The sequence below is a fragment of the Rhyacophila brunnea genome, unplaced genomic scaffold, assembly GCF_057557595.1.
Source record: "Rhyacophila brunnea isolate RB1 unplaced genomic scaffold, BYU_Rbru_1.0 scaffold_20, whole genome shotgun sequence".
NCBI classification, from domain to species: domain Eukaryota; kingdom Metazoa; phylum Arthropoda; class Insecta; order Trichoptera; family Rhyacophilidae; genus Rhyacophila; species Rhyacophila brunnea.
The window spans coordinates 21,796,294-21,823,212 of NW_028232860.1; the positions used below are offsets into that span (position 1 = coordinate 21,796,294).

The window sequence follows — 26,919 nt, forward strand, 5'->3', positions numbered from 1 at the left end:
AGGGTGCAGTTGCCTCTGATCGTAGATGGAAGTTGTCGTCGTCATAATATAACTTTCTTGAATAAATGCTTTGATTTTTTTATTATTACGTGTGGTTAACGTCGTTTTGAGCCTGCATCGTAAGTACACATTATTTTTATAAAAAATCTTCAATTACAATTGTCATATTTATGTTGCATTCATTGTATTGTCTTTCATCGGGTTTTTGACACCGGGATATCTTTACCGTTGAGAATGCGGATGTGTCATTAACTTAAATTTCTCTCACTGTCCGGTGCTTTTTTCTTCGTCCAGAATATCCTATGCATAATATTTCACTGTCAGGTATAATAAAATGTCGATATTTTTATCTTTTTTGTGCAACTACTGAACTACCGTGTTTGCAAACTTCTTCCAATAACCTTTGACATGTGTCACTGCATACGTGTCATAAAATTGTACGATAAATATCTTCTTTTACCCAAAAATATATAACTTTAATAAATCATTTATCCTCGCCAAGTGAACTAATCGATGCGTCTATCATCTGATAGCATTTCCATTGTGAGAAATCACTAAATATTGGTGGCGTTGTGCCGATAATCTGAAATATTTTTGCATAGCTTTTTGAAAAAGATCATTATCCTTCATTTAACTTCAATTAAACAATCTATTTCTTGCCGGTTGTCTATAAATCACACTTGTAATAGATACGTCACTGAAATTCAATTGGAAACGTTTCGTATTTTATTAATTTTTAGTTATGATTTTGAATGTACCTCAAAATGAAAGGATCATTTTTTGTTGTTAGACTTGCTTCTGTGCCCATGATATTTGACATATTTTTTACTATAACCGAAAAAGTTCAAATGCATGTAGGTAGTAAAGAAATGTGAGGGAATAATTATTCTGAATTGTCTTATTTTGAAAGCTGTCCACTAACTGCTTTTAAGTCTGTTACCAGATGATCCACAATTCCCTGTGTAATGTACAAATGTATGAAAACAACAATGTTTTTCAGTGTATTAAGCCAACAGTTTATCAACATCAGAAATTTATTGTAGGACAAAATAATATCCGTTTTAAGTCATGTTTTTATGTAATTTGACTATTTTAGTTACAATCAAACATTTGAACAAATAATGGCTTAGTTTCCATCCTGTTGATAACCTAGGTTTAGCATCACTGAAGTATCGGACAAAACCCACGTGGAAGAATGTGCTTACCTATCGCCACCGTAAACAATCAGGGCAAATTGTAATAATTAATATCTCTGCAATCTAATCTCGCAAGTGAATCAAAAACTAAATACTTTCTAATAATATAACATACAAGAAGAGACTTTGGCCAAGACTCTTCACAACTCACAGTCTTCTGCTTCTCTCGGGCATAGTGTAGAGCCTCTAGAGCAGTGGTTCTTAACCTTGTTGGAGGTACTGACCCCCACCAGTTTCATATGCGCATTCACCGAACCCTTCTAATTGGAAAACTAAAATATAATGTTTTTCAAATTCAAAACATGTATATATTTTACTGGTGCACAAAATGAACCGTGCATCAACATCACTGTGTTCAAAGAACAAAACCATTAAAACATGATTTTCACACAAAAACAAAAACATAATAATAAATATTTACTGCAAATCAGTGTGACTTCTGCTGTTGCCTTTCACAGACCAGTTCAGAAATGCGTGGCTTCACCTTGGCAAGTGCCACTCTCATGTCATTTTCGCAACAAAGTCTGCTCCTTTTCTTCGTTTTTATGTCCAGCATCTTCGAAAAGGATTGCTCGCAAAGATATGTTGTAACAAACGGTATGAAAATCTCCAGAGCTTTCTTAACAATAACAGGGTACGTTACCATTTGATTTCATCGAGGTATTCATCATTCACATCTGTTGTCTCACCTCTTGTCTTGACCTCCGCTGAACCCCTGAGACTGACTCACCGAACCTCTGGGGTTCGATCGAACCCAGGTTAAGAACCATTTCTCTAGAGCTAATACCAGTAATCTCCTTCACTTGGTCAATTCTCCTTTGTTTCTGATGATTCTGTTTCTTTCTTTGACTTCCCTGAAAGCCACCCACCACCACCTTTGCCAGATACCTTCGATTCACGATGACTGATATACCCAAAAATTGAAAAATGCATCTTTGACAATATTCTCAATGGCTGATTCTTTATTTTGAGACCTTTTGGATTTACATTATATTATAGTGACTTAAAGAAGTAATGCCCCATTAGGGTATGTATATGATGCACTGCTTACAGGCGGCATATTCTAAGGTTTAACAGAATAATTTCTTTTATTTTGTTAACTGTCAATTCATGATGGAACTGCATTGTATTGTTTTATTAAATTAAAACAACAATATAACAGAATAATACAACTTTTAAGAGTAAGTTTGTGGAAAGATTATATGTTTTCCCATGCAGCGCTGACAGTATTCATAACTTACACTATGCAGCTTCATAATTATCATGTTCCATCTTGTACGAAAGAAATGATGATTTTTTTAAATGATTTTACTGAGACTTTCTTTGACTTCGACCAGTTGTCATATGGTCTCTTCTTCTCTGACTCTGAATGGGATCTGTTGTTCATGCCCTATTTCCAATTCTATTAAAAAAAATTCGACAATCACAGCTCTACTCTGTGTCGCTTCTCCCCATGAAGACATCAAATCTTTTACCCATTTTGTGGCTTGATCTTAGTCTCAATATCAGCTTGAGCTCATTTCCGCTCATAGGCGACTTGACAAACCAGGGCATGGGGAACATAGTATGGACTTACTCAATTTCCCTTTGTCAAGGAATGTCCTGTGGTGGGCATCTAACCACATGCTTTGGAACATTTTTTTTATGGACTCATTCCAGTCTCGACGACTCTGGGATCCATTAATATGGCACTTGATTGACCAGCTTCTTTTACCAGATCATCCGCTTTTTCATTTTCCATATGTGATGGAATCCATTGTTATGATTTACATATGTCATCGTTACATAGGTCATGAGCCACATATGTCATCGTCATACGTCACTGTTGCTGCAAATATTTCACATTGGTCTGTGGGACCTTGATTGCTTGATTGCCAATATTGTCTATTGCACCCGAAGAAAGTAGTTATATAAAATGTGTAAGTTTTAATTATCCAATAGAGTATGATGCTGTGAAATCCAAAGTATGATTCACTCTCTTATCATTTTGACACGTTTTGCAGATAATGGAACTGGAGACGATCTTTCTAAGCCTGGGGCTTGTGGTAGGGTTGGCGGCGGTCCTGCTGTTCATCGCCAAGTTGGGCACGCGGGGACAGTCGTACGAGGAAGTGGTAGCTGCCAACAGGAAGCTGGCGGCTGAGCGCGGCCTGGTGGACGAGGTAGCCAGACAGAAACGCCTGCAGCAGCAGCAGACCAAGAAGAACAAGAAGGCTGGCAAGAAGGTAGACAATCTTTCTCATTCATGGACTTATTGTAATTACCTCAAATGGTTTCTTCTTCAATTTTCAAATATAAGTAACTATTACCACCTTCACACAATTCAGCTACCAATTGGGTTATTGTGAATGGCTTATGACATGCGATTGTGTTGCTAGTGTTAAAAATTATAGTAAATTCATCACCATTCTCACTCCTAAGTGGAGCATATGGATCTCCACAGGGTTGATGTTATATAAGCCTTTCAACTAGGAATGGTTGTTGGCTATTTTCTTGTGGTTTGAATCAATTTGTAATTTTAGCCAGGCGTGATTCAAACCTGCACCCACTTCATCAGACTTTACCATCCTACACTTAAGTGCTAGATTATTCATTAATCAGCTCGATTGCAGCATCATTAAGTCGCTATTTGTATTTTCTTATTTCAAATGTCGGTCATTGTGCCGCAGATGCCGTCATGAGCTTTTTTCAATTTTTTTTTTACGCAAACAGTTTATTCCATTACATTTCCATTTTCTGTTGGCGCAAAGACTTTTCGATCCAATAACTGTTAATTTAAAATTTTCATACATTTTGATGCATCATTATCACAAACTAAGATTATATTAGGTAATATTAGGTTGGGGTAGGTTAGGTTTGGTTTGGTTTGGTTTGGTTTGGTTTGGTCTGGTCTAAAAAGAAAGTTATATAATGGCGGCACATTTACCCAAATGTCATCCTTAACTATTAGAATTTACGTTTAGACAATTAAAATACTATATTCACTACAGTTTTGTTTTGTGTTATTGTCTGTTCAAATAATGAACAACGTTTGTGCCACAGTTATATAAGGCCAAATGTCATAAGGTTTGAATGCTAGCGATAGTACCTTCGTAGGCAATCATAGACCCGAGGCGTCAAGTCGAATCAGGCAAGAATAACTTTCTCTTCAAACTATCCAAATCAATGGAAAGTGACATTATTGTGTAATATGATCAATTACAATTAATTAACAAGTTTTATTATTAAAGAATTGTGGGGTTCTAATGCAAAAGTGACTATTTCCAAAAATTACGAAAATGATTTTAGTATGCACGATTATACATTGGTATACCAGGAATTGATTGGCATATTTGTTTTCCACCAAACAGCGATATTTTCATATGATTTTGCTCTTTGAAAATTGCTTTTTATTTCAAAAGGAACTATTTCCTGTATGAATATTATTCTCTTTTTTTCCAAAACTGACTGTGTTTGTAGCCAAAACTGACTATTTTCCATTAAACTACAACACTAAGAGCACACGATTTATTTCATAGTGCACTAATTCCTTACACAAAAGATATTCTTAAAAATTGATTAATTCCTTGTTTATTAAATGTCAGATTCATAAAACATATTATTTATCTCTATTAAAAGTGTTTTTAATTTAGTAAAATGGCAAGCCATTAAAAATTATGAAATTATTTCTTATTATGCATACGAGAATGGATGTTTGGTTGAAGAAAGTCCCACAATGGAAAATATGAACATCACCAACAAACTAAAAATCAGTTTATGACAGGTTATTTATTGAACAACATAAATACCACCCAAGTTTTTAACAAAATTGAGCACGACTGTTGGTGTATCACAAACGCATGTTGGCTCCTGTGTTGAAGCTACAATTAAAAAAAAACTATATCTACTATAAATGATACCATTCAAATATTGAATAAAATAAGTCATTATAGCCTAGAAGGCTAAAAAAGATGTCATGAAGCTAATGAAGTTTTTCACCATCCCTCCAATTGCAAAAGAGTTTTATAATGACATCTGGAGCTTGCGCCAAATGACATTGAAATGCTTGAGACTGACGAGTTGTTTGAAGAAGACTTTTCATGATAATTAAGCCATTTTTTTAAATTTTGTATTTTTACCTAACATAACATAACTTACCCTTGTAATTTTTACGTATTTATTTTACTACCAACTGTCTCTATTAAATTCCAAAATTATAAAATACTATAGGTATACAAAATCTTATAGGAATATCCAGGAAATAGTCAGTTTTGGAAAAATTCAAATTAAAAATATTGGTTTTTCTTAAATAACTATAATATGTTTGATGGACTGGTCTATTTTTTTTAAGAAATATAGAAACTTACTCTACCTATCAAAATGTATTTAAATTATATGTGTATTTTACTTCTAAATGTCTCATAAAAAATATTGATTCCTGAAAAAGTGCAATAATGGAAATAGTCACCTTTGCATTAGAACCCCACAATTATAATATTCTTTAAAGAAAATTTTAAAAATCTAAATTGTCAAATAATGATTATATCAAATAATATATCAAAATCTTTCCAAATTTAATGTAATTTTATAAGGAGCTTGATTTGATGGTTATTGATCTGACATGCATTAAACGAATTTAGGTAGGTAACTGACATAACAGTTAATACCCTCCGTGTAAAGTAAAATGAGCAATCAATTGTCTTGTTAAGCAACACAATGTGCTAAATCAACGTGTAATGCAGCGTAATCTATTACCAATAAATACTCATTATTCTCACTTGAGAGTTATAGAATCAAAAATTGTTATGCCGGCATGCATTCTATAATACGCAAACCTTGCCACTGCATATTATGTATGCCATTTCTGCCGCATTAAGCACATAAATATTGTTTTATTGCAGTTTGTAGAACAAGGTGAATTCATTATTGCTTGTTTACCACTTCCAGAAATGTTTTAACCATCCACTTTTTGTTTTAAATACTATACAATACATTACATATTTTTAGTAGTAAAATATAATGCTTAGGTACAATGTTGTGTTATGTTATATTGCATCACATGGCTTGATTTTTACTAGAACAGTCGAGATTAATCAATCATTGAAGTAGATACTGTGGCAATCTACTTTGATTGTTTCCTTTTTTGTCTGTTGACTATTTGTATAGGAAATTATTCATCTCTAACAGATATGAAAATTATTATTGTTTTTAAAATACACCACCAAAACACTTTTAAGATTAGGTATGGCTTATTAAATACATTCTTCACCTTTATCTGATATAGTAATCCTTTGACAGCTCCTAGTAGTCTCCCTGGTTGGTTCTGAAACTAGTCAAACATGTTCAAAATGGTTGATGTATGTATTAATTAGCAAAACTTTTCTAAAAACTTAACCAAACTTAACAAAACTTAACCATTCGTTAATAACAAATTCAAGTTTCGGGCTTTATCTTGGGAATTGCTTGAGGTTTTTGACAGATACATAATAGCGAAAAATTTACTACAAATAAATTCACACTTCACAATGATATTTAAAAGTTAGTCCTCGTGGTCCCTTTTCTCAGCTTCATTTTTTATATATTTTGGCTCCATCTTTGAATGTTGCATATTTGCGAGACAGTTGCTTGAATTTTGACCTAAAATACAGAATTAATTTTACGTTAATCAATACACCAGGTCACATTTATGCATAAAGTAACCAACCCACATGACACCTAAATTAAGATAAATTAATTGAGGCGTCTAATTCCAAAAAGCGATCAAAATTGGTTCGGTCAAAATTGAGAAAAAAATATGCACGTATTCTTTGTATAATTTTACACAATATGTATTGATATATAAATTCCAAAATGCGACATAACCCTACGAAAAAAAATATTTTTTGTCTGATTTATTACAAAAAGCGCCAAGTCCATGTTTCATAATATTTAAAGCTTGGTTGATTTCGCGCGTGTTTAAGTCAACCAATAAGGAAACGTTCAATATTGAAAAGGGCGTCTCCCATGCTGTAGCATCTGGTAAACTCACGACAGTGCCACGGAAATATGTGCCATATGCGGAATAAATTTAAAAGTATGGTACAAATAGCGCTACGTCCGATTTTATTTTGCCTATATTTATTACATTTAAGAGTTTATCGGCTGAAACAAATTGCCATTTGGTTCTAATTTTGACATAGAATACAACGGAAAAAATAATCTCATATTAATACTAATAATTGAATCTTGAAACATAAAAACGTTGTTTCCCGAAAATATTGAATTGTGGACTTGTCGCTTTTTGTAATTGGACGCTTCAATTATAAATTTTAGAAAAATGACATAATTAAAATCAGGTTTCAATAATGATTTTACAAGCATGACAGGACAAGTATATGTAACAAAAGTATGCATTTTGTAACAGTAATCTTCAATTCAGTATCTTGATGGTGAATAGACCTATTCTAACACTTAGTTCATTCACCTCCACAAAATTTGTTTTAGTTAGTGCTGTTTTTGACGTTCATGTGGTTTAGTCATATAGTTTTACTCGTCATACAATATACAAATAAAATATTCATACTGAAGTATTCTCAGAAAAATTTGACAAATACTTCAAGTGAATGAAAGTTGGTTTGATCAGGGAGGGAATAGGTGAATTTCTCCGTGGAATGATCGCATTCAATCATAACCCACACACATGCAATGTTTATTATATAAATCAGGTAGGTAGATAATAAAATTATTATCCATTGACTTTTACAACTTCATTTTGGGCTGGTTGTTTTCTTCCGAAATATTTCAAGTAATAAAAATCACGAATTGACTGTTTCACCTCCAATATTATGTGTATCTTAATTAGTAGTATTTGCCAGTGATATCATTTAGCAAATTCTTTCATTAAAGATAAGTGAATTTTCCTTGCAAGTAGCGGTAATTGTTACGTTTAATCACTACGCAAACTTCTACAATAATAATTTTAAGTAAAGAAACTGCAATGTAAGATTTTATAGTTAATTAAATATGCAATCTGCACTCATATCTAAAAATACAATACACCTATGGTATGACCTACCTTTCAAGTATTCATGATTTTCTTAGAAAGCTGACTCATAGTTTTCATACATAGTCAAATAACTTATAAAAAATAGGCAAATAAATTCTTCAAATAACACCTATGCGGCAAGTTATAATAACTAAAAAATGTCAAACATATCAAAAGTTTCCGTCAAAATATCAAAGAAAGAAATGCTGGATCGTCTGTTTTTTCATACCTACTGTATTGTAATAATATTTATTCTGGCAGCTATATCGTTTTTTGATTCAGTTTGAAATTATATGATGATAATGATATTATATAAATTATTGCAATCTTCTGGAGCTATTTAGAGTTCACATAATATGACTCTGCACATATTTGTCAGTGATAGGTACTTGGAGCAAAATGCATTACATTTTGTTTCTACTTTTGTCTCATCTCCACTCTTCTCGGTCCATAGTTTTTTGCTGGCACATACATCCACCGAACTTTATGAATTCGTCTATCCAGCAGGTTTTAAAGCGTCTCTGTAGGCGTTTAGTGCCCCTTGGGTACCACTGTATGACGGCATTTGTCCAGCGGTTGTCCAATCGCCGACCGACATGTCGAGCCCATTGCCATTTCATCTGCTTAGCGACCTCTATCACATCGCGTACACGCTGCTTCCTTATTCATAAGTGTATTTTGTGATCTTTATGCGTTATGCCCAACATGTAATTTTTGGATTTTTCTTAGATTAAGAGTTCATGTTTCACGTGCACATGTAAGCGTTGATATTACACATTGGTTGAACACTTTACGCTTAAGACACAACGAGAAGTCACTTTTGAAGATACTATTCAGGCGCCCAAATGCACTCAATGCCAGTTTGGTTCTGCGATCAACCTCGTCATACATACCGTTAATTGACATTTGTTGTCCAAGATAGATGTAGTTGTTGATCCGCTTAATTTGAGTGCCATTGCTTTTGATTCAGCAAAGCAGTTTATCATTCTTCTTCTTATTGTGCCATCCCCTAGCGGAGGTCGGCCACCATCAAGGCGATCTTATCTTTGTCGTCTGCTACCCGGAACAGTTCAGTGGAGCTGCACTCGTACCAATCACGGAGGTTCTTAAGCCACGAAATGCGGCGCCGTCCTCTGCTACGCTTCCTATTGATCTTTCCTTGAATGACAAGTTGGGGAATGCTGTATTTTTGTCCTCTCATAATGTGGCCGAGGTACTGTAGTTTCCTGGTTTTGATACTACGTAGAACTTCTCGGTCCTTCCCCATTCGATTGAGAACTTCAACATTTGTCAGCCGGTCAGTCCAAGGAATTTTGAGGATGCGTCTATACAGCCACATCTTGAAGTTTATCATTACTTTTGTCTTTGAGACATTTATCTTTAAACCTCCTTTATGGCTTTCATTTGCTAGTCTCTGCATCTATTAATCCATTGATAGTTTTAAGACAGTCATTTGGCAGGTCAGTGCCTATGACTGCATATCGCACCGTAAGTGTAAAACCAAGGCATCTGCAAATTTTTCAATTTCGAGATTAAATGCAAAACAACTGCAAAAGTCGTGGACTTCCTTATGTCAAAGTGAAGTAACTGAAAGAACATGCAATATAATGTAGATATAAACCAAATATTATGGTTTTTATTAGAAACTCTATTTCTCCTAACAAAACGAAGACTTCAAACCCTAATATATCCAAAATATGTCTTTTGCAGATGCCTTGGTTTTACACTCACGGTGCGATATGTCCAGTATTTATCCACTTGTGTAAATTACATGTCCAGCCCATTGTCTTTTTAGCAGTTTGGCAACATCTATCATATTGGGTACTCTTGTGTTCCCTTATACGTTTGGTTTCTTTTGTGAGATTTCCTCGTTATGCGCTATATGAATCTTTTCTCGCTTCATTGTTCTATGTTTGTTTCATGTCAACAAACGTTAATTAGTTGTCTATTTAACAATGGCGAAGGGTGGTGGTAGGTTGATAAGATCCAACATAAATAGTGCATACTAAACTTTGTCAGTCAAACGTATTTGTTTTCATTGAACTAAGACTACAATGTGTAGATAGTATTTGTTAGTTTTTAAAATTCAATTAAAACCCTGCCTAATCCAAGCCATAGGAGATAATAGTCAAAAAAAATCATTTATATATAAAATATTTTTTATCGATTATGGTTTGGTAGGTTTAGTAGACAGGGCATAATGAATTTAAAAAAATCACTGCCAGCCAATTTTCACTAGGTGGACACTTGTAGGCCAGCTATTTTTGGAATAAAATCACTCCCTTCAAAAATATGAAATAGGAACAGAATGATAAATATTTGTGAAAATTTACCAAATCAACATGTTTCTTGAGTGTATTATGAATATTTTTACACTAAAATGATAAATATTTTTATAAAATATACACAAACAATTCATTCAGAAGTTATGACCTTTACAAGAACCCGCGAATTACCTCGTCTGTGGCCTGACGCGACATTCATCCATGGCACTGATCAGGTTTATGTATTCTTAATTCAACGAAAACAAATAAGTCTGACTGAAAAAGTGTGCACTATTTTGTCAGATCACCCATAGCATACCTGTACTATTGTGGTTTGGTTAGGCAGGGTTTAATTGAATTTTAAAAACTAACCAGCACTATCTGCTTATTCTTAGTTCAATGAAAACAAATAAGTATGAGTGATAAAGTTTCCTCCACCCCCCACCACTGCTATTTAACACGTGGAGGTAATACTATGAACTTGTTAATAATGTTCTGTAATCGCAATTTGTATCCATGTGCTTCTCGTTTTGAAATTGAGCATTTCGCATATTTTTTGCCTTTTAAAACAATTTTGATTACGCTTGCTATCATATTTTTAAATTGCCCACAGTCATAGCCGGTATTGTAACATTATCTTATCTGGAATGCCTTATTAAACGTATTTAATATTATTTCGAATTGAATTATGTATTTTCCACTATCTCGGGTATGTTAGGTTCACTTCATTGTGCACTCTTTTATCTCAGAATAGTTTGTATTGTGACCTACCAGCTACTTTGTTGCACTGATAATAAGAGAAGAGAATTAAAAATATCACAAATATAAATGTAAAAGTAAATTTCTCAATACGATCATGTTCCTGCTTCATCTTAAAGTGATTGGATCTTGAGAAATTCCATATTTGAGTCCCATCGAGTCCATGGTGTCTAACTGGATGAAAAACATTCACACACCAGACCGGACCGTTTATTGGCAATGCAATTAAAATTCAATAAATACAGCTATATTCATCACCATTGACACATTCTTTTGTATGTTTGTCGTACATGATGTGTGTTAAACCTCAAAATAATCGGACTGGAATTAAAACAGAATTCGGTAATTATTTTGAAAATGGAGCCCTTAATTCCAAATGTTGAGAGCCCTGAATTGGAACCCAAAAAGGTTTTTTTTAAGTTATGATCATGATCCATTCAAAATAAATGTCAGATATAAAAAAATGTGCATTTCAATGTACAGGCAGGCGGCCCTTGACTTTCATACATTCTACTTTCTTACATTTGTTAAAATTTAGATTTTTCTCTATAATGCAAAAACTGTGCGCTTCCATGTAGTCTCTTCCCTCTCCACAAAGTAATAGGAGTGGTATTCAACTCTTGTAAATCAATCTCTTGAGAAGTTTATAAAGAAAACACCTGTTTGCTATAATATGCCGCATTAACTTTATTATACCCATTGATATATAAATAAAGTACCTACACTTTTTGATGTTTTTTACATTACTCTGCTTTTGTACATTCAACATTCATACACATTTCCAGGAACCAACGAAAGTCGAAGGCCACCTGTATTTGATGTTTTTCCAAAGTTTTTTTTACTTGCATAGTTGAATACCTACAATTAAATTAGTCTCGATGTACGTAAGAATATCTCCAAAAAATCCCTTCTCTAAACAATGTCTCCTGACAGTTGATCAGTCAAATTGACAAATATTTTGAATTATTTCTCCCTTGAAATTTAATGAAAAAATAAGTAGATAATTTTTCTCTGTGTATCACAGTCTACGAACTCAGACCAAGGAATATAGCTACCATTCACATTGTAGATCCGTATTTTCCATTTGGAGTGGAAATTATGTAAACCTAATGTATTTTCACTCAATACCTACATTGTTGCTTGAATGTTTCATTTAGATATTCCGATGATTCAATTATCTCAATTTGATAGTCTTGTTTCAAAACCAGTTTTATTTTGTACCTACATACTAATTCGTTTTGTTCTATTTTTATTACCCACCCGGTACTAACTGGATTTTTTAATGTTTGAAAGACGTTTAGACGTTAGACCGAAAGGTGGTTTTTTTTTACTACACAAATTATCTTACCTACGTAATCAGTGTATTCGTCTTAATTTGAAAAATAACTTTTTCATGATAATTGACATAAGACATATATATTTACAAAAGCCGATGAGTCCACATAATATGGTCAAAATCTGACAAAACATCTGTCCAATTTATTGGCTAACATAAATGAACATATTACATACCTACTTATTTTAATTCAATTATGCGATGGAAAAAAGAAACTAAAGTTTAACTGTGCATAGAACACAAAAATTTGTTTACCACAAATATTGAATGTTTAAAAATAGACGCCTCACAAATACAGTCTTCGGTAGTATGCCCAATCTTATGCCACCTCTTCACACTGGGCCAAGCATCGCGAATGTTGACGCCCTTTGATGCGTGTAAAAACACTAACACGTTGTCAAAGTACGCAAGCATAAATGCCAGCCATGGTCCTCGCAAGACGTATGTCGCTCTCTACACGACGGTGATTTGGCTAGCATGGACCAACGTCAAGAGGGTGCATTCAAAATTGAAGAATCTATACAAGCAAAAAAAAATAAAAAATACCAATGTTCCCACGTGGCGATTTTTGTCATTCAACTCTATGTTGTATGACAGTTGAAAGTCAATTGATACGTGGGAACCCTATTTCAATAAAATCGATCAAGTTCAATTGAATGAAGAATGCCTTCCTACTTTATTGATTGAACAATGAATCATCATTCAAGTCAACTAGTTGCCTAGAGCAACCGAGGTGATAGCAACTCGCATCGGCATGTCAAACTTATTTGTTACGCTTGACACTATCTTGATTCAGGGCTCGAAATAGACCGGAGCGCCGTTCCTGTTCGTGAAATCGGTAAAATTATCGCTCATGCTCGTGGAAAAAATAACTTCACCGTCTGAGCTAGACAGGCCATATAATAGGAAATCTAACACACTTATTTCTATGAAAGACACATAAAATTTAATAACTATGTACTTAAATATCTTCAGAAAACTGTTGAGCGCTCCGGTTCTCAAACTTTTTCATTTCGAGCGCTGTCTTGATTATGACTATCGATATGTGGGAACGTTGCTTTCAATTTCTTATTCAACACTAACAGACAGTTGAACGACAAAAATCGCTACGTGAGAACGCAGCATTACTAATAAGTCATCTTTTCAACAATAACCCCATTATAATGCATATCGTGGCATATCGATGATAAATCATGTTCCAATGAACATATTATCTTCTTCACTTGTACAAATGAATACATTTGATTTGCCTTTCCAGAGTAGCATTAAGAAAAAGAAGAGACAATGAAAGACATTTTAATAATTCATATCATAATGTACGTTCAAGCTTTTGTTTAATAGTGAAGTAAGAAGAAAAAATAACAGAGCTTATAAAAAACAGCCCAAGTGGACATTAAAGTAGTCCTATGTCAGAAAAGTTTGCAGGTCACTTCTCAATCTACTCTAGTTATTTGAGATGCTGTGTACATGTAATATTATAATTGATATGATTGTTTCCAGGTGAAGGAAAAGCAAGCCAAGGAGCAGGCGGCCACCAGCAACAGTGAGGTAGAGAGCGAATCGCAAGCAGAGAACGGCCGCGACGATGACTCCCATGCTCACCCGCACCACGTTGAGTTCATTGAACCAACCGTTATCGTGCCAGAACCTCAACCGCACAAGCCCGTCAAGGTAGGACACTTCTATTCCGGTGCACTTTCATGGGAAACAGTTATTGCAGTAATCTAGCTTTACCTTAGGGATGAATACACCAGTCTTGTAATTATTACACATTTCAACGACTGGTTTAACTATTTTTTTATGTAAATATTTAAATTCTACTCTAATGTACAGAATTCTGTTTCTAGTTATAAGTTAGCAAGCAGAAGTTCTTACGTCATGAAGATTGAGCAATTTATCTTGTCAATTTAGATTAATATCACTATTTCAAATATTAAATAGTACACATACACAATACGTATCAAGATAACAAATTAAATATATTATTTCAAGTGCAATTATCTGAGCTGCAACAAAGTGATTTAATAACTTTCACCCCGGAACCACAGATTTATATACTCGGTTATGTTGTCCACGTGGACATACCATTTTTACCTTAAAAATCACAATTCTGGTGTCGGGTTTACTCGTATAAAGATGTGATGTTACAACCTTTGCTTATGTGGCAATTATTGGATATCTGCCTCGAAAATTTACACTTCACAGCAGAGAAAAAAGTATTAAATGGGCCATGAAACTCATAAATCAATCGAGATATTAAAATAAATAAAAATAATAAAAGTAATCAATGAAAATCTTTACAGCCAGGAATATAGATTTTCATTTCAGTCATTTGAGAGAGTTTTGAGCTGAGTATGTACTATTGCATTGATCGCAAAATTATTATTTAAGATAAAACTTAATAGCCAATTATCTCAGTACAAATTGTCAAAATGTGATACCTATATAAATGCATATTATGACAAATCAATCTTGTATAATAAAATTCATAAATTTCATTTTTGTCAAAATTAGATTTTTATCTCCTAATCACCTAATATCAAATTTAGGTTATTTATTTTAAATGGGCAGTACTGGTTCCGAACGTATGAACAAAAAAAGCATCACAAATAATTAATATTCATGGCTCTTTTATTGTTTTGTCCAGAGATGTATACCTAGAAACTATAGTTGAATGTATTGGTGACAAAATTTATCTGTATATGCAGCTCAAAATAGAGCCCTGAAACATGATGACTATCATGTCATCAAGTTTTTTTCAAACATAAAAAGAAAAAGTAGGTACAACATATTCACATAATTGCATTTAACTGTCACTAGATTTGTTTCACCCAAATTATCATAGTGATAGTTAACTGTATGTTAGTTTAACTTTTTATTTAGTTATATTTTATTGTGAATGAATTCAATACTTAAATCAAATCAGTTATGAATATTAAGCCTCATTCACACGGCTAAGAAATAATTCTAAATATAGGGTTTACTGTCTATTAAATAAATTAAATTAAATAAAAATTCTTCATTGGTGAATTAGGCTTTAAGGGATTTTTAATATGCTACTGTAACACAAAGGGATTAATTATGTGAAGTGCCAAATTTTGTTGAAATAACCAAGTATATTAAATCGCATGTCATTTTAATAATAGTGATATTAAAATATTTATTCAATCGAATCTAATAAGTGCATGTTGTGCACAATTTCACTACACGGACCATAAGCCTTGTATTGATTTCTTAAGTGAGCACTATGGGTACGTGTATCATAATACAGACATTGAAGGACAAAAATGATCGAATTCAATAACTAAATTTAACTTGATCACTTTCTTACATGCTCTTATAACTTTTGAATGTTCACCCGGGAGGAAGGGAGGTATTCAATCGCGTGCTCATTCTGCTTTACCATAACAACATAACGAATGACTTGTTCGTTGAATATGGTCTCGGTTAACCCTAACTCACAAAACAAGCGAACTTACAGCATTGGTATTCATATATTTATTCTAAGTTTCCACTTCAAAATATGGCATTTCAACAATGGTGCATGTTACCAATGTTTTAGTAGAGTAGCATCTAAAACTCTTGCAGTCTTAAGTGCACATAAGGTTGACAGTGCACTATCCTGTACCCATATAATGAAGCAATATTATACGCGCTATCTCTACTACAACAAAGCATGATTTTATACATACATTTACAAGGGTTTTTATTATATAAGTGGGTCTAACCGGTAAATATTTTTAGGTTATATTACCACGTACTTACTTAAAATTCTGCCAGCCAGGCCAGTAATGGAATAATCTAAAATAAATGATGATTTTAAGACAATATTATATCTGTTTTATTTATACATATGGAAATTTAACTGTATTTTAACTAATATTTTTAATGGCATGAATGATAAATGATTATCGGAAGAAGTAGTATTGTGCCTATATGGGTAACAACAATTCAACCTGAAAAGTATTTGTGTTGTGTGTTTGCACAAATGAAACAGTCGGCGAGTAAATAAATTTGCAGGGCAAGAAGCGAGGGAAGGAGGTGAAGGTGAAGCCGATCCTCATCAACAGAGACGACCCGAGCTGCGTCAGCGACCTGTCCGCCCCGCCCTCCCCTACTCAGTCCATCAACCATTTTGAGGAGATCCATCCCAAAGACGAGTTTGAACTGTTGCACTCGGCCGACAAAGTGAGTTGAGCGGGTCTGCCATGCTGTGGAACTTTTAGATTTCGATATTGAATACATTACAGATTCGTGCCTGATGTTCCGATTAGATTTGTGTTTCGACTCAGGTTTTGCCATTTGACATTTTAAGGCAGTATGCACATTCACCCTTGGTAAATATACATCTGACACTGAATACTTGTTGCTTATGTACCAATTAACATATTTAAAAGATCTTGAAAAGGCATTATTGAATAATTATTTTTTAAGTTATTTTACATTTTAATACTTATTGTTTTAATGCATGATGTACCTACTAAAAACATTACAAGTACAAACAGTAAATGTGACAAGCAAAAGATGATTCAAATGGAATTGTACAATATTTTAATTAATTGTAATTTAGATTCAAATTCCATCAGGTACACTCACTTGATGGTATTATTTTCTTATCCAAATACGTTGAAAGAAGATATAACCAAAATGTATCAATGTGAAATTGAGCTTCAGTAATTTTTTTAAGCTTCACTTTCATATATTTATAGGCCGTCAATGGAATTAGGCCAAAATGAACCATTTATGACGGTTTCAAGGCCGGAATCGTTTATTGCCGTAATAAAATTTGTTGAGTGTTCATCCAGTTGCCTGCGAATCTGTATATTCAGGTGCCACCGTGTTCCATAATGCTCCATTCAAATAACGGTGTTTGTACATGCACGTCTATTTGAAACAAATATTCCTTATATAAAAACAGAAAAATATTTTTCTATGGGCGCTTAACTGTCAAATAAACCATAAATTTTCGCATTTTGCCGCTAGATATCCCTAGAAGTCCCTATATGTTGAACTCGCTATTACATACTTTCATATTATTTATTTTATTTTTCGATTAATATTACATTATGGCCAGATAATCCGAATGCCGAATAAACGTTATTGAATAAATATAATCAAATAAAAGTAAATGGTTAACATGATAGTATACCTACCTACCATATAATTATTATTATGCATAAATCAATTCCAGCACAATCATGTGAATTGAGTTGCTAAAAATATAATATTATATTTATTAGATTTTCATGAATCTCCGTCTGATGTTTATTTATTAACGAGACTCTTGAATTCGAAAGCGTCGCCGCTTTTACGAAATTTGCGGCATTGTAGATTAGCTTCATCTACGAAAGCAAAGTTTAGTATAAATAAAGCAGTCATGATTGAATAAAATGAAACACCTATTATAGGATCAATTGTAAAATAGATAATACCATTAGGCAATAATCAAAATAATTCACTGAATCATAATGAAATACGGAAGAAAATAAGTACCTATGACAATTATCTACAAACGCGGGCTGTCAGTTGCAATCTGTCAACTATCGACTCTGCCAAATTTAGCAATCGGTTCGCTAAACTTATACTTATGGTAGAGGGGCATTAGGTGTTCGGGTTCGGCGAGATGCTTATGTACAAAATCTCCATGAACGCAAAGCATACGTTTCACACGCCATCTGGCGTAAAATCGCATTCGAAAATAATGGGTGGATGGGGTATTATGTGTTATCTTTATAGAAAACGGTTTCTATCAACATCTTTGTAGATATTTAGGCTGTAGAATGCATCAAAACCTTCTCAAATATTTAAAAATACACCTACATATTAAAAACAATATCATGTATATTTTGTCTCATTAGGATGATTGAACTTTAGTGGAAGAATTTAATTTTATTTGTCCATTTTCACTTTCTTTTGTTATAAAATGCATTGTATTTAAATTTTTGTTTTTTTTTGTCGAATGGTGATGGCATGACAGACCTTTGTATTTATTCATTCTTTTTCTGTGAATACTTTCATTTTTGTGCCGTTAATGTTAATTAATTCAAATAAGTTTTATTTATAGACGGATTATATCATTATTTGAGTCAAAGAATTATAATAACCCACAGGAATCATTTTTTTGTTTGTGTGTTAATAATTTTGTAGTTCCTCCACTATGCTTTATATAATTATATATATAATGTAATAATATTAAAACTAACAATTATTGCTTTTTGTATTTAGGTTTACTAATAATAACTGCCCCATTATTATTTATTTTCCTCTGCAATGTTATGCTATAGAAAAATATAATATGTACTAATAAAATAAGCATGGCAATACTTTTCTGGTGTATGGTATAATCAATTAATCACTTTAAATATTTCTTATAAGTGTTTTTTGTAATAGGTACTTCTTACTTTATAATGAGATAAACTGCATAAAAATTTATCACTGGAATTGTTAGCATTAACTGACGAATATCACACGTCACTGTAACCTTTGACTTTGTTATTTTTTTTTTGCATAACAGATAATGTTACACGTTTATATATTTTAAAAAAGGGCTTGGTGCATAGATTAATACATGTTCAATACTCATAATTCTTAATGCTTGCGTAGATAATCAGTAATTTTCTTTTCTCAAAAATAAGTACATGACATTCAAAACTAGATTTCTATTTATAAAACATAATTATTTGCTGCCGTCAGTTTTACACAGGCTGTCTAATACATAAGTCATTTTATTAAAAGAAGTTTTGTTATGCATTTGTTCCTAAATCACCATTTTCACTCGTAAGCAGAGCTAATTGGTCTCCACAGACCAGACGTTATCTTAATAAGCTTTTAAGTATCTATCAAATATTATTCAAAAATATTTAAAATGAAAATATCATAATTAAAAACTGAATCCACTGAAAAGATAGTTATTGGTTGGATTTTTAAATAAAATTACTTAGTCGAAAGTCTCTTTCTACATACCTAATAAAAGTGTGAAAACAAGAATGTATTTGAAATTTAGCATTTTATAGCAAAAATCATTAGTAATAATATCATTAAATTTAGACACACAATGGCCGAGCGGCTTATAATGTTGTGGGTCCCAGATCTAGGGTCTGCCAAGTACACATATTGTTTTTTTAATTTCGTAAAAACAAGTCTGTTGATACAAACCTCCAACTTGTGAGGGAGGGGCCCATGTGATCATATTAAAATCGGACATGGTCTAATAATTGATAAATAATATTTTGCTCACACGTTCATAAATTATCAGACAACGTATTCACATAAAAACAGAAAACACCAGGTCCTTGGTTTTAATGTGGAACATCTATCTATATTTAAATTCATGCCATGGATGTTTTTATTTTCATCCCTTAACTTTCCTTCCACTCAACCACTGAGTAATGGTTGAGTGAATAGGTAACAAACAACCTCCATGATTGGGCCGTACGCTCCGTTTCAAAGTGGTTATATATAAAGAGTATCTACACAAGGCTTCAATTAATTGATTGTATTATTTTTTTAATAATTTTAGCAAGAGAAACAGGAAGTGGTGAAAGAGGTGAAGCCTGCGAAAGCGGCTAAAGCCAGCAAGGCCGCTGTCAAACAATCGCCCCCTGTTGAGGCTCCGGCACCTGTTAAACCAGAGCCCCCCACTCCCACGGAGAATCCCCACACTGCTGAATCAGTCCCCAAAGAGCAGCGCAAGAGTAAGTTTAACATACCAATATTTTTGATATAACACTATCGACCGAAGGTACTTGATGGAATTTGAATTTAAATCCATTAGAATTTTACCAATATTTATTTTTCTTTGTAAAGATATCAAGAGATATCTGCTTATGCAATGATCACATTGCAATATTTCAGCCAAAATGCTTAGTAAAATGTACAAAACATAGAATCAAGTGCAATGATCACATGCATATGTAAAAGCATGATTGCAAAAGTAGAATTACCACTTATGTAAATCTACAATTCGTTATCATTTTATGATTTAAAAATTCTCTTGTCTAATACAGAATATATCTATAAGCTATTTCTTAAATCTATTTTAAAGCTATGAATTACATACATTGTTTAATATACAAGGGTTGTCCGTGGAATAAGGTCTCCAATTTTTTTTCACAAATAAAAAAAATTTCTACATATGTAATCCCCATTGCGATCGATGCATTTTTGGTATATCCGTGTCATAGAACTCTCCCTCCGTGGCGTGCAGGTAGCGTACAACCTCTTCAAGTCCTCGTAGGTCCTGAAATTTGTCCCACCCAGGTGTTACTTCAACGCAGGAAAGAGATGATAATCACTTGGTGCTAGGTCCGGGCTGTAGGGGGATGTGTGACGTTATCCCATCCAAATTGGTTGATTAGGTCGGTTGTTGCACTTCAACTCGTTGCCGTTGGTGATCTTTGGTGAACATTTTGGGGACCCACCTTGCACACACCTTGTGATAATGCAAATGTTCTGTCAAAATCTTGTCAATAGTAGTCTTACTGACATCAGGAATGAATTTGCACAGCTCCCGAATCGTCACCCGTCGATCTTCAAGCATTACCCTCTCCGTACGACCGTTTTTAAACTCTGCATTTTCGCACGTTTTTAATGTCCATATACTGTTGTCCATACACTTCACATAACTGTCGATAAATTTCTATAGGCGTAGTCCTTAGCACAGAAAAAACGAATAACAGAACGTAACTCACACCTGGCGGTAGCGGCGAGTGGAAGCTCCATCGCGAACGGCTACCAAACCAAAACTAAGCGTTGTACAGCTCGGAGTGGTGGGGATTTGTAGGCGGGGAACCAAGCTACACGCCAATTACCCTCTCCGTACGACCGTTTTTAAACTCTGCATTTTCGCACGTTTTTAATGTCCATATACTGTTGTCCATACACTTCACATAACTGTCGATAAATTTCTATAGGCGTAGTCCTTAGCACAGAAAAAACGAATAACAGAACGTAACTCACACCTGGCGGTAGCGGCGAGTGGAAGCTCCATCGCGAACGGCTACCAAACCAAAACTAAGCGTTGTACAGCTCGGAGTGGTGGGGATTTGTAGGCGGGGAACCAAGCTACACGCCAGTGTAGTGTTGCCGAATCTTGCGTTAAAGCGTTCCTCGCGAATCCAGCGCCTTGGAGACTTTATTTTACGGACAACCCTCGTAGATTGTAAACGTGTTTGAAATCATTTTCTCTGGTTTAACCTGTTTTATGCCTCATGATATTACTATGGCAGTATCTGACAGGCTGCAGATTTATAAGGCTATACTTCAGCTGAGGCATGGTCTAAAAAGATCGTGACTATGCGAAGTGTGGATTGTGCAAATGATGCGAGCCGAACGAAATATAATTTGTCATAAAAATTCAACTTGGGTCCTTTTAATGTTATGTTTATTATTATATTCGTAATAATAATAGTATATTCATTGAGATGTTTTCTTTTTCAAGTACATGCGGAACGTTTTTTAGTCATCTTTACACGATTTAAGAATATATTCCTCTGACGCCATCACAAAACAAATGTACGTGCTCACACCTCGACTGTCAGTCTCCGATTGGCGACGACTGCGAAATTTCGTTCCACCTACTGTTGAAAATTATTTGCCGTTTCACTTATGTATGCTCTTAAGGACACACGTTGAATGTAGAGCAAAGCTTTACTAAAATTGTTGTAATACTGATAGTTTGTGGCTTAGTGTGTCATAATTATTCAAACACATGTTACTGTGTGTTTAATTTTTTGGTTCATGCAAATCAATCGACAGTGGCTAGTTATTTGAGTTTAAAGTCGGTCAAGATATCTTGCGAAATTTGTATGTATGGCCTGATGATCACGGCCTCATAGAGCGAGAAAACTCACTGAAGGCATAGAACCGGTTAAAGGTTATTTTTTTTTACTAAATCCTCACAATAATAGTCGCAAGCTTGATTCCATTTTCATCATAATCCGTGAAGCTGATTAGGAAACAGGTCAAAACAGGTTATCTTGAGAATGAAGACTACGAGATTAAAGGTTTCGAAAACATACATCAGGTTAATAAACCTTTAAAGACAAATTTTACCAGTGTATCCTACTTTCAATGACAAATTATAAGTCCCCTTTTTATTCTTATTTGCCAATTGAAAATTTCCTTTGCCGAGTTAGATTCGAGATTTTTTTATCTATTTTCTTTATTGACATTTCTTGTTATGACAGTTTAAGAATTAAGAACCCAATTATTGTTGTAATTTAACTTACGAACTGAACTGTATAAAATTTCAAATTTCCAATAATTCGAGAGTGTGCTATAATAATGATGTTAAATTACAGATAAAAATAAGCCTCAGCCGACACCAGCCCCCGTTGAGAGTTCCGAAGTGATCCTGAAGCCATCGGAGATGGTGTCCAGCGTGTCATCATCTTCCAGCGTTAGCCAACCTGCCGACCTCACCATCGACAAGATCCTCAAGCAGTCGTACGCCCTCGAGATGAACAACACTGTGCCCAATGGACAGACAGCGCCTCCGCAAAACTCTGCCTCTCTCAAGGGAAAGAAAAAGAAGAATGATCAGTCACAGCTCGGTCAACTCAGTGAGTGCCTCCTTTCAAGCTTGTCATGATTATTGTGAATATCCTGGGTCCGGCTTTACTTCTCCACCCATATTGTATGTGGACTTCATTTGCATTCCAACTTCCCGAATTTCTATTTATATCACATGCGTACAGCCACGCATCCTGAAACGGGCTCCTTTACTATCAGTATGAATATTGTGATGTAAAAGTTATCAAGTGTAGCGGCCCCTTAAGTCTTCCATAGGAGACAGTTAACGTGAAGACATCTTCATTACAATGTTATTTTATCATTTTCGGTGTGTTTGTTTCTAGCTCGAGGAGTCGACGGTGTGAACGTGAACATCCTGGTGCGGCAGCTGGCGGAAATGCCTCTCTCCCGCAGCGAGATTCAGATCCTCACCGACTGCCTCCTCAACAAACAGAATGGGCCCGTTCCGGAGCACTCCGAGTGGTCTGAGGTTTGTGCACACCTAGATTGACTTCCATTTCAAATTGAACATGTTTACTTTCAGCCATTTATCACATCTACCTTGCTGTCGTACTGAACCGCATGTCTAATTGCGTCATATTTTGTGTAATACAGAAACTGTCTGAGACTGGATCCATCATGGGTTAAATATTCATCAAGATTATAAGAAAGGAACACCTGAAATAGCATAGTTATTATTTGGATTGGAAACACTTTCTCGGCTTGTAACCTACTGAATTGACTTTCAACGTGATATTACAAATTTTCAATTGTCTCATAATCGGTCTCAATTGAAATCAAATCTACATATGTTACTATTGGACACATCCCTCTGTGTCATCTCCCTTTTTTACTCATAAATTATTTTTATTTTTCCAGGGTCCAAAGGATCCCATGCAGAAACTGAAGAAGCAACTGGCAGAGAAAGAAAAGGCGCTGACCGACGAACAAGAAGCGGCTCAGGCAGTCCGCGCCAAACTGGTGGAACTCAGGTAACTTATCTAAATGTAGCTTTACTTGTAGGTACCTGTTACGGTTCCGAATTATTGACTCTTCGTAAAGATTCAATACAGCTGTAGGTTTTATGCAGTTATTATAACACATTAATTAAGGCGGCCAGCTGAGATAGTTTGAGATGGATAAAGGGTTTGAGGAAATATTATTCTCCTTCATTAATCAAGGGAAGACTGAACCCAACTATTCATTTCAAATGGCGTTGCATCTTTCATTACCCCACAGCCATATTTCTAAAATTCAAGTAGCTTAGAATTTATTGGATGAGAAAGAATATTTATACTATAACATGACAAATATGGATTGTAAAATATTGTGACTTCTCCAAAATTATAAATCAATTGCAAACTTCAATATTAAGTTTTTCCGAATATATTTTTCTTCATAATGTCAAGTGAACATTGAGATAAAAGTATAATGCGAGTGTTGCCAAGGAATAATTTGAGAAAGTGTTCTAACCACGGATAACGTAGACGTTTATATACAGATCACATGAAATATTTTTACACCATAAAAGAGTACCTACAGTAAAACACGGTTAATTTGAAATTCACTGTAAATCGAAAAATTCACTAAAATTCATGAAATCTATAACGATTTTCATTAATTCGATCAATGAACCATAATAGTGGCCACTGATCTTATCTGAAAGAAATTGTATCGGAAATGAAAACAGGGTTTTACTGTACTCTTTTATGGTGTGAAAATATTTCATGTGATCATTAAATTTCAATGCTGATTTGCATGGTGAGAAAAATAGGGCATCATAGTGACGACGCGGATGTTTTTCCCACAAAGTTTACCGATTGTGATTATTCATGCTTAGATCCCTAATATGCTCTAAATTCGGCACTCCCCCTCGACATTGAATTTGATGCACATCAATTAGTTTGATGTTATAATTCCAGAGCTTCAATCAATACGGACCGTTCAAAGTGGAGCCAGCTGCTGGCTAACACAGAGAAAGGGATGGCGGCACAGGCAGCTGAAGTCCTCATGCTGCAGACTCGCATCCAGCGTTCCGTTGAGGAGGCTGGAGTGCAGCGACAACAGATTCATCAGGTATCTTATCAAAAATCATTCTTCTTGTGCCATCCCCTATTAGAGGTCGGCCACATTTACATTGTTGACTGCTACCCGGAACAATTTGGTGGAACTGCAATCGTATCTCTGTAGATCTTTCCCTTCCATAATGAACTGGGGAATGTTGTCCGTTTGTCCACTTAAATGATCATGACAATCAGAAGGATGTTGGTAATATCGATGCTCCTATACTATTTCAGACTGGAAAGGGTCATTGCGGAACAATATCCTGTAGTATATTTTATTTAGCTATCCAATTCGAAGTTGTAAGAATTATTTTTTCTCCTCTTCATTCTGTCTCGTCTTACATGCTTTATGCCTGTGAATATATCGTCGGTGTTTTGTAAAAAGGGCGAATTAACCAAAATGCTACTTTACAGGAGGAGGATTTTTAACTTTTGACATTTATTTGTTTTTTACCTGTAGATTATTATAAATATCTAACAAGTTTATAATTAAGCTTAGAAAGAATACTGTCATTATAATAGGTGTTATTATATAATATTTTAAAAGGCCTAATATGTCAAATTTGCATTTTATTTCGTAATTTTAATTAATTTAATTTTAGTCGATTATCGTTTTTAAGTACTTTCCTGTGGAGATAAAAATTCGCCGTTTTTACACAACAAAGCTAGTGGGGTACATATTGTATTTTCATTAAAATCTCGATTTCGCCAAAATAGTTGATTCGCCCTTTTTACAAAACACCGACGATATTTTTTTGATTTCTCTGGCCAGTTTATACTGCCTTTCCTCTAAAGAATTCTATGTACAAATAGTCGATGATCATTTCTGTTTGTTTTCATTGTGCGTAGTATTAATGGAGATGTTTTTGTTGTTCCACAGCTTCAAGCTAAATTGGCTTCAGAAGGTGAATTTGCAGCCCAAAAATCACAGATGGAAATGCATATCCAGTCACTGTCAGAGGTTAGTTTATAGTATGTGACATTCATTTTGCAAAAAAAAAAAAAAGCTCCAGATTAACGTCTCGCATCTATGTTCTGCAAATCATCACTGTCAAAAATGGGAGGAGTATTCTACACGCAAGAGTAAATAGTCCCAGTATATTACAATAATTTTTGAATCATCGATCTAATTTCGAAGCGAATCTAAAAACAAGACGGTGATATCAATAGATAAACATTATTACAAAATAGTGGGTATAAAAAAATTATATTTTATCATATTCCTAAGATGTTTGTTAAAATAATTAGTGTGTCGAAACTTTGACTTTTTTGTGTTTCTCTTAACCAAAAATGGTAATGATGTGCTTAATGTTTTTGCATCTTCTAAGAGTGATATCTGTCATGACATAAAATTGGTTTAAATAAATAATTGCAGGCTCAATTAGCGATGTCAAATACGGTGGAGGACCTAAAGGCGCAGTTGAATGAAGCCGAGATGTCAAAAGTGGCCCTCTCTAATGATCTGCACCTCGCAAACAGTCAAATCCTCGCTGCCAATCATCAGACTTCCGACTTGGCCAGGAAACTTGAGGTCAGTTATACTTCCGCACAAATTTTATTAACATTTAAACAATTTGGATTTTTATATTATACTGTTAACATAATAACTTTTGTTGCCGATTAATAGAAACATTTTTTGCTAATGATATACTTAATAATTTCAGGATGCGCAACAAATGTACACACAATTGGAAGGCGATAGACTTAATGCTGTGAGATCTGAACAATTTGTCAAGCAGGAATTGCATCAGGCAAATGAAAGACTGAAAGGTACAAATTTAACTGT

The 26,919-nt window shown here is 34.2% G+C and overlaps 1 protein-coding gene across 7 annotated transcripts in view; it reads left to right on the forward strand.

Moving 5' to 3' along the window:
* LOC147071403 (uncharacterized) overlaps positions 1-26,919 on the forward strand; it is a 43,470-nt gene continuing 16,551 nt past the window's right edge. For 4 of the 7 annotated variants that reach the window (XM_085948640.1, XM_085948643.1, XM_085948641.1 and 1 more), the window contains exons 1-12: positions 1-119; positions 3,200-3,421; positions 14,059-14,229; positions 16,579-16,746; positions 20,078-20,252; positions 22,860-23,120; positions 23,415-23,560; positions 23,950-24,062; positions 24,993-25,146; positions 26,014-26,094; positions 26,509-26,664; positions 26,798-26,903. In XM_085948640.1, coding sequence (XP_085804766.1) covers positions 3,203-3,421; positions 14,059-14,229; positions 16,579-16,746; positions 20,078-20,252; positions 22,860-23,120; positions 23,415-23,560; positions 23,950-24,062; positions 24,993-25,146; positions 26,014-26,094; positions 26,509-26,664; positions 26,798-26,903 — 1,750 coding nt within the window. In that variant the 5' untranslated portion in view covers positions 1-119; positions 3,200-3,202. The remainder of the gene's footprint in view (positions 120-3,199; positions 3,422-14,058; positions 14,230-16,578; positions 16,747-20,077; positions 20,253-22,859; positions 23,121-23,414; positions 23,561-23,949; positions 24,063-24,992; positions 25,147-26,013; positions 26,095-26,508; positions 26,665-26,797; positions 26,904-26,919) is intronic. The other 3 variants (XM_085948642.1, XM_085948644.1, XM_085948646.1) reach the window with 1 other exon arrangement.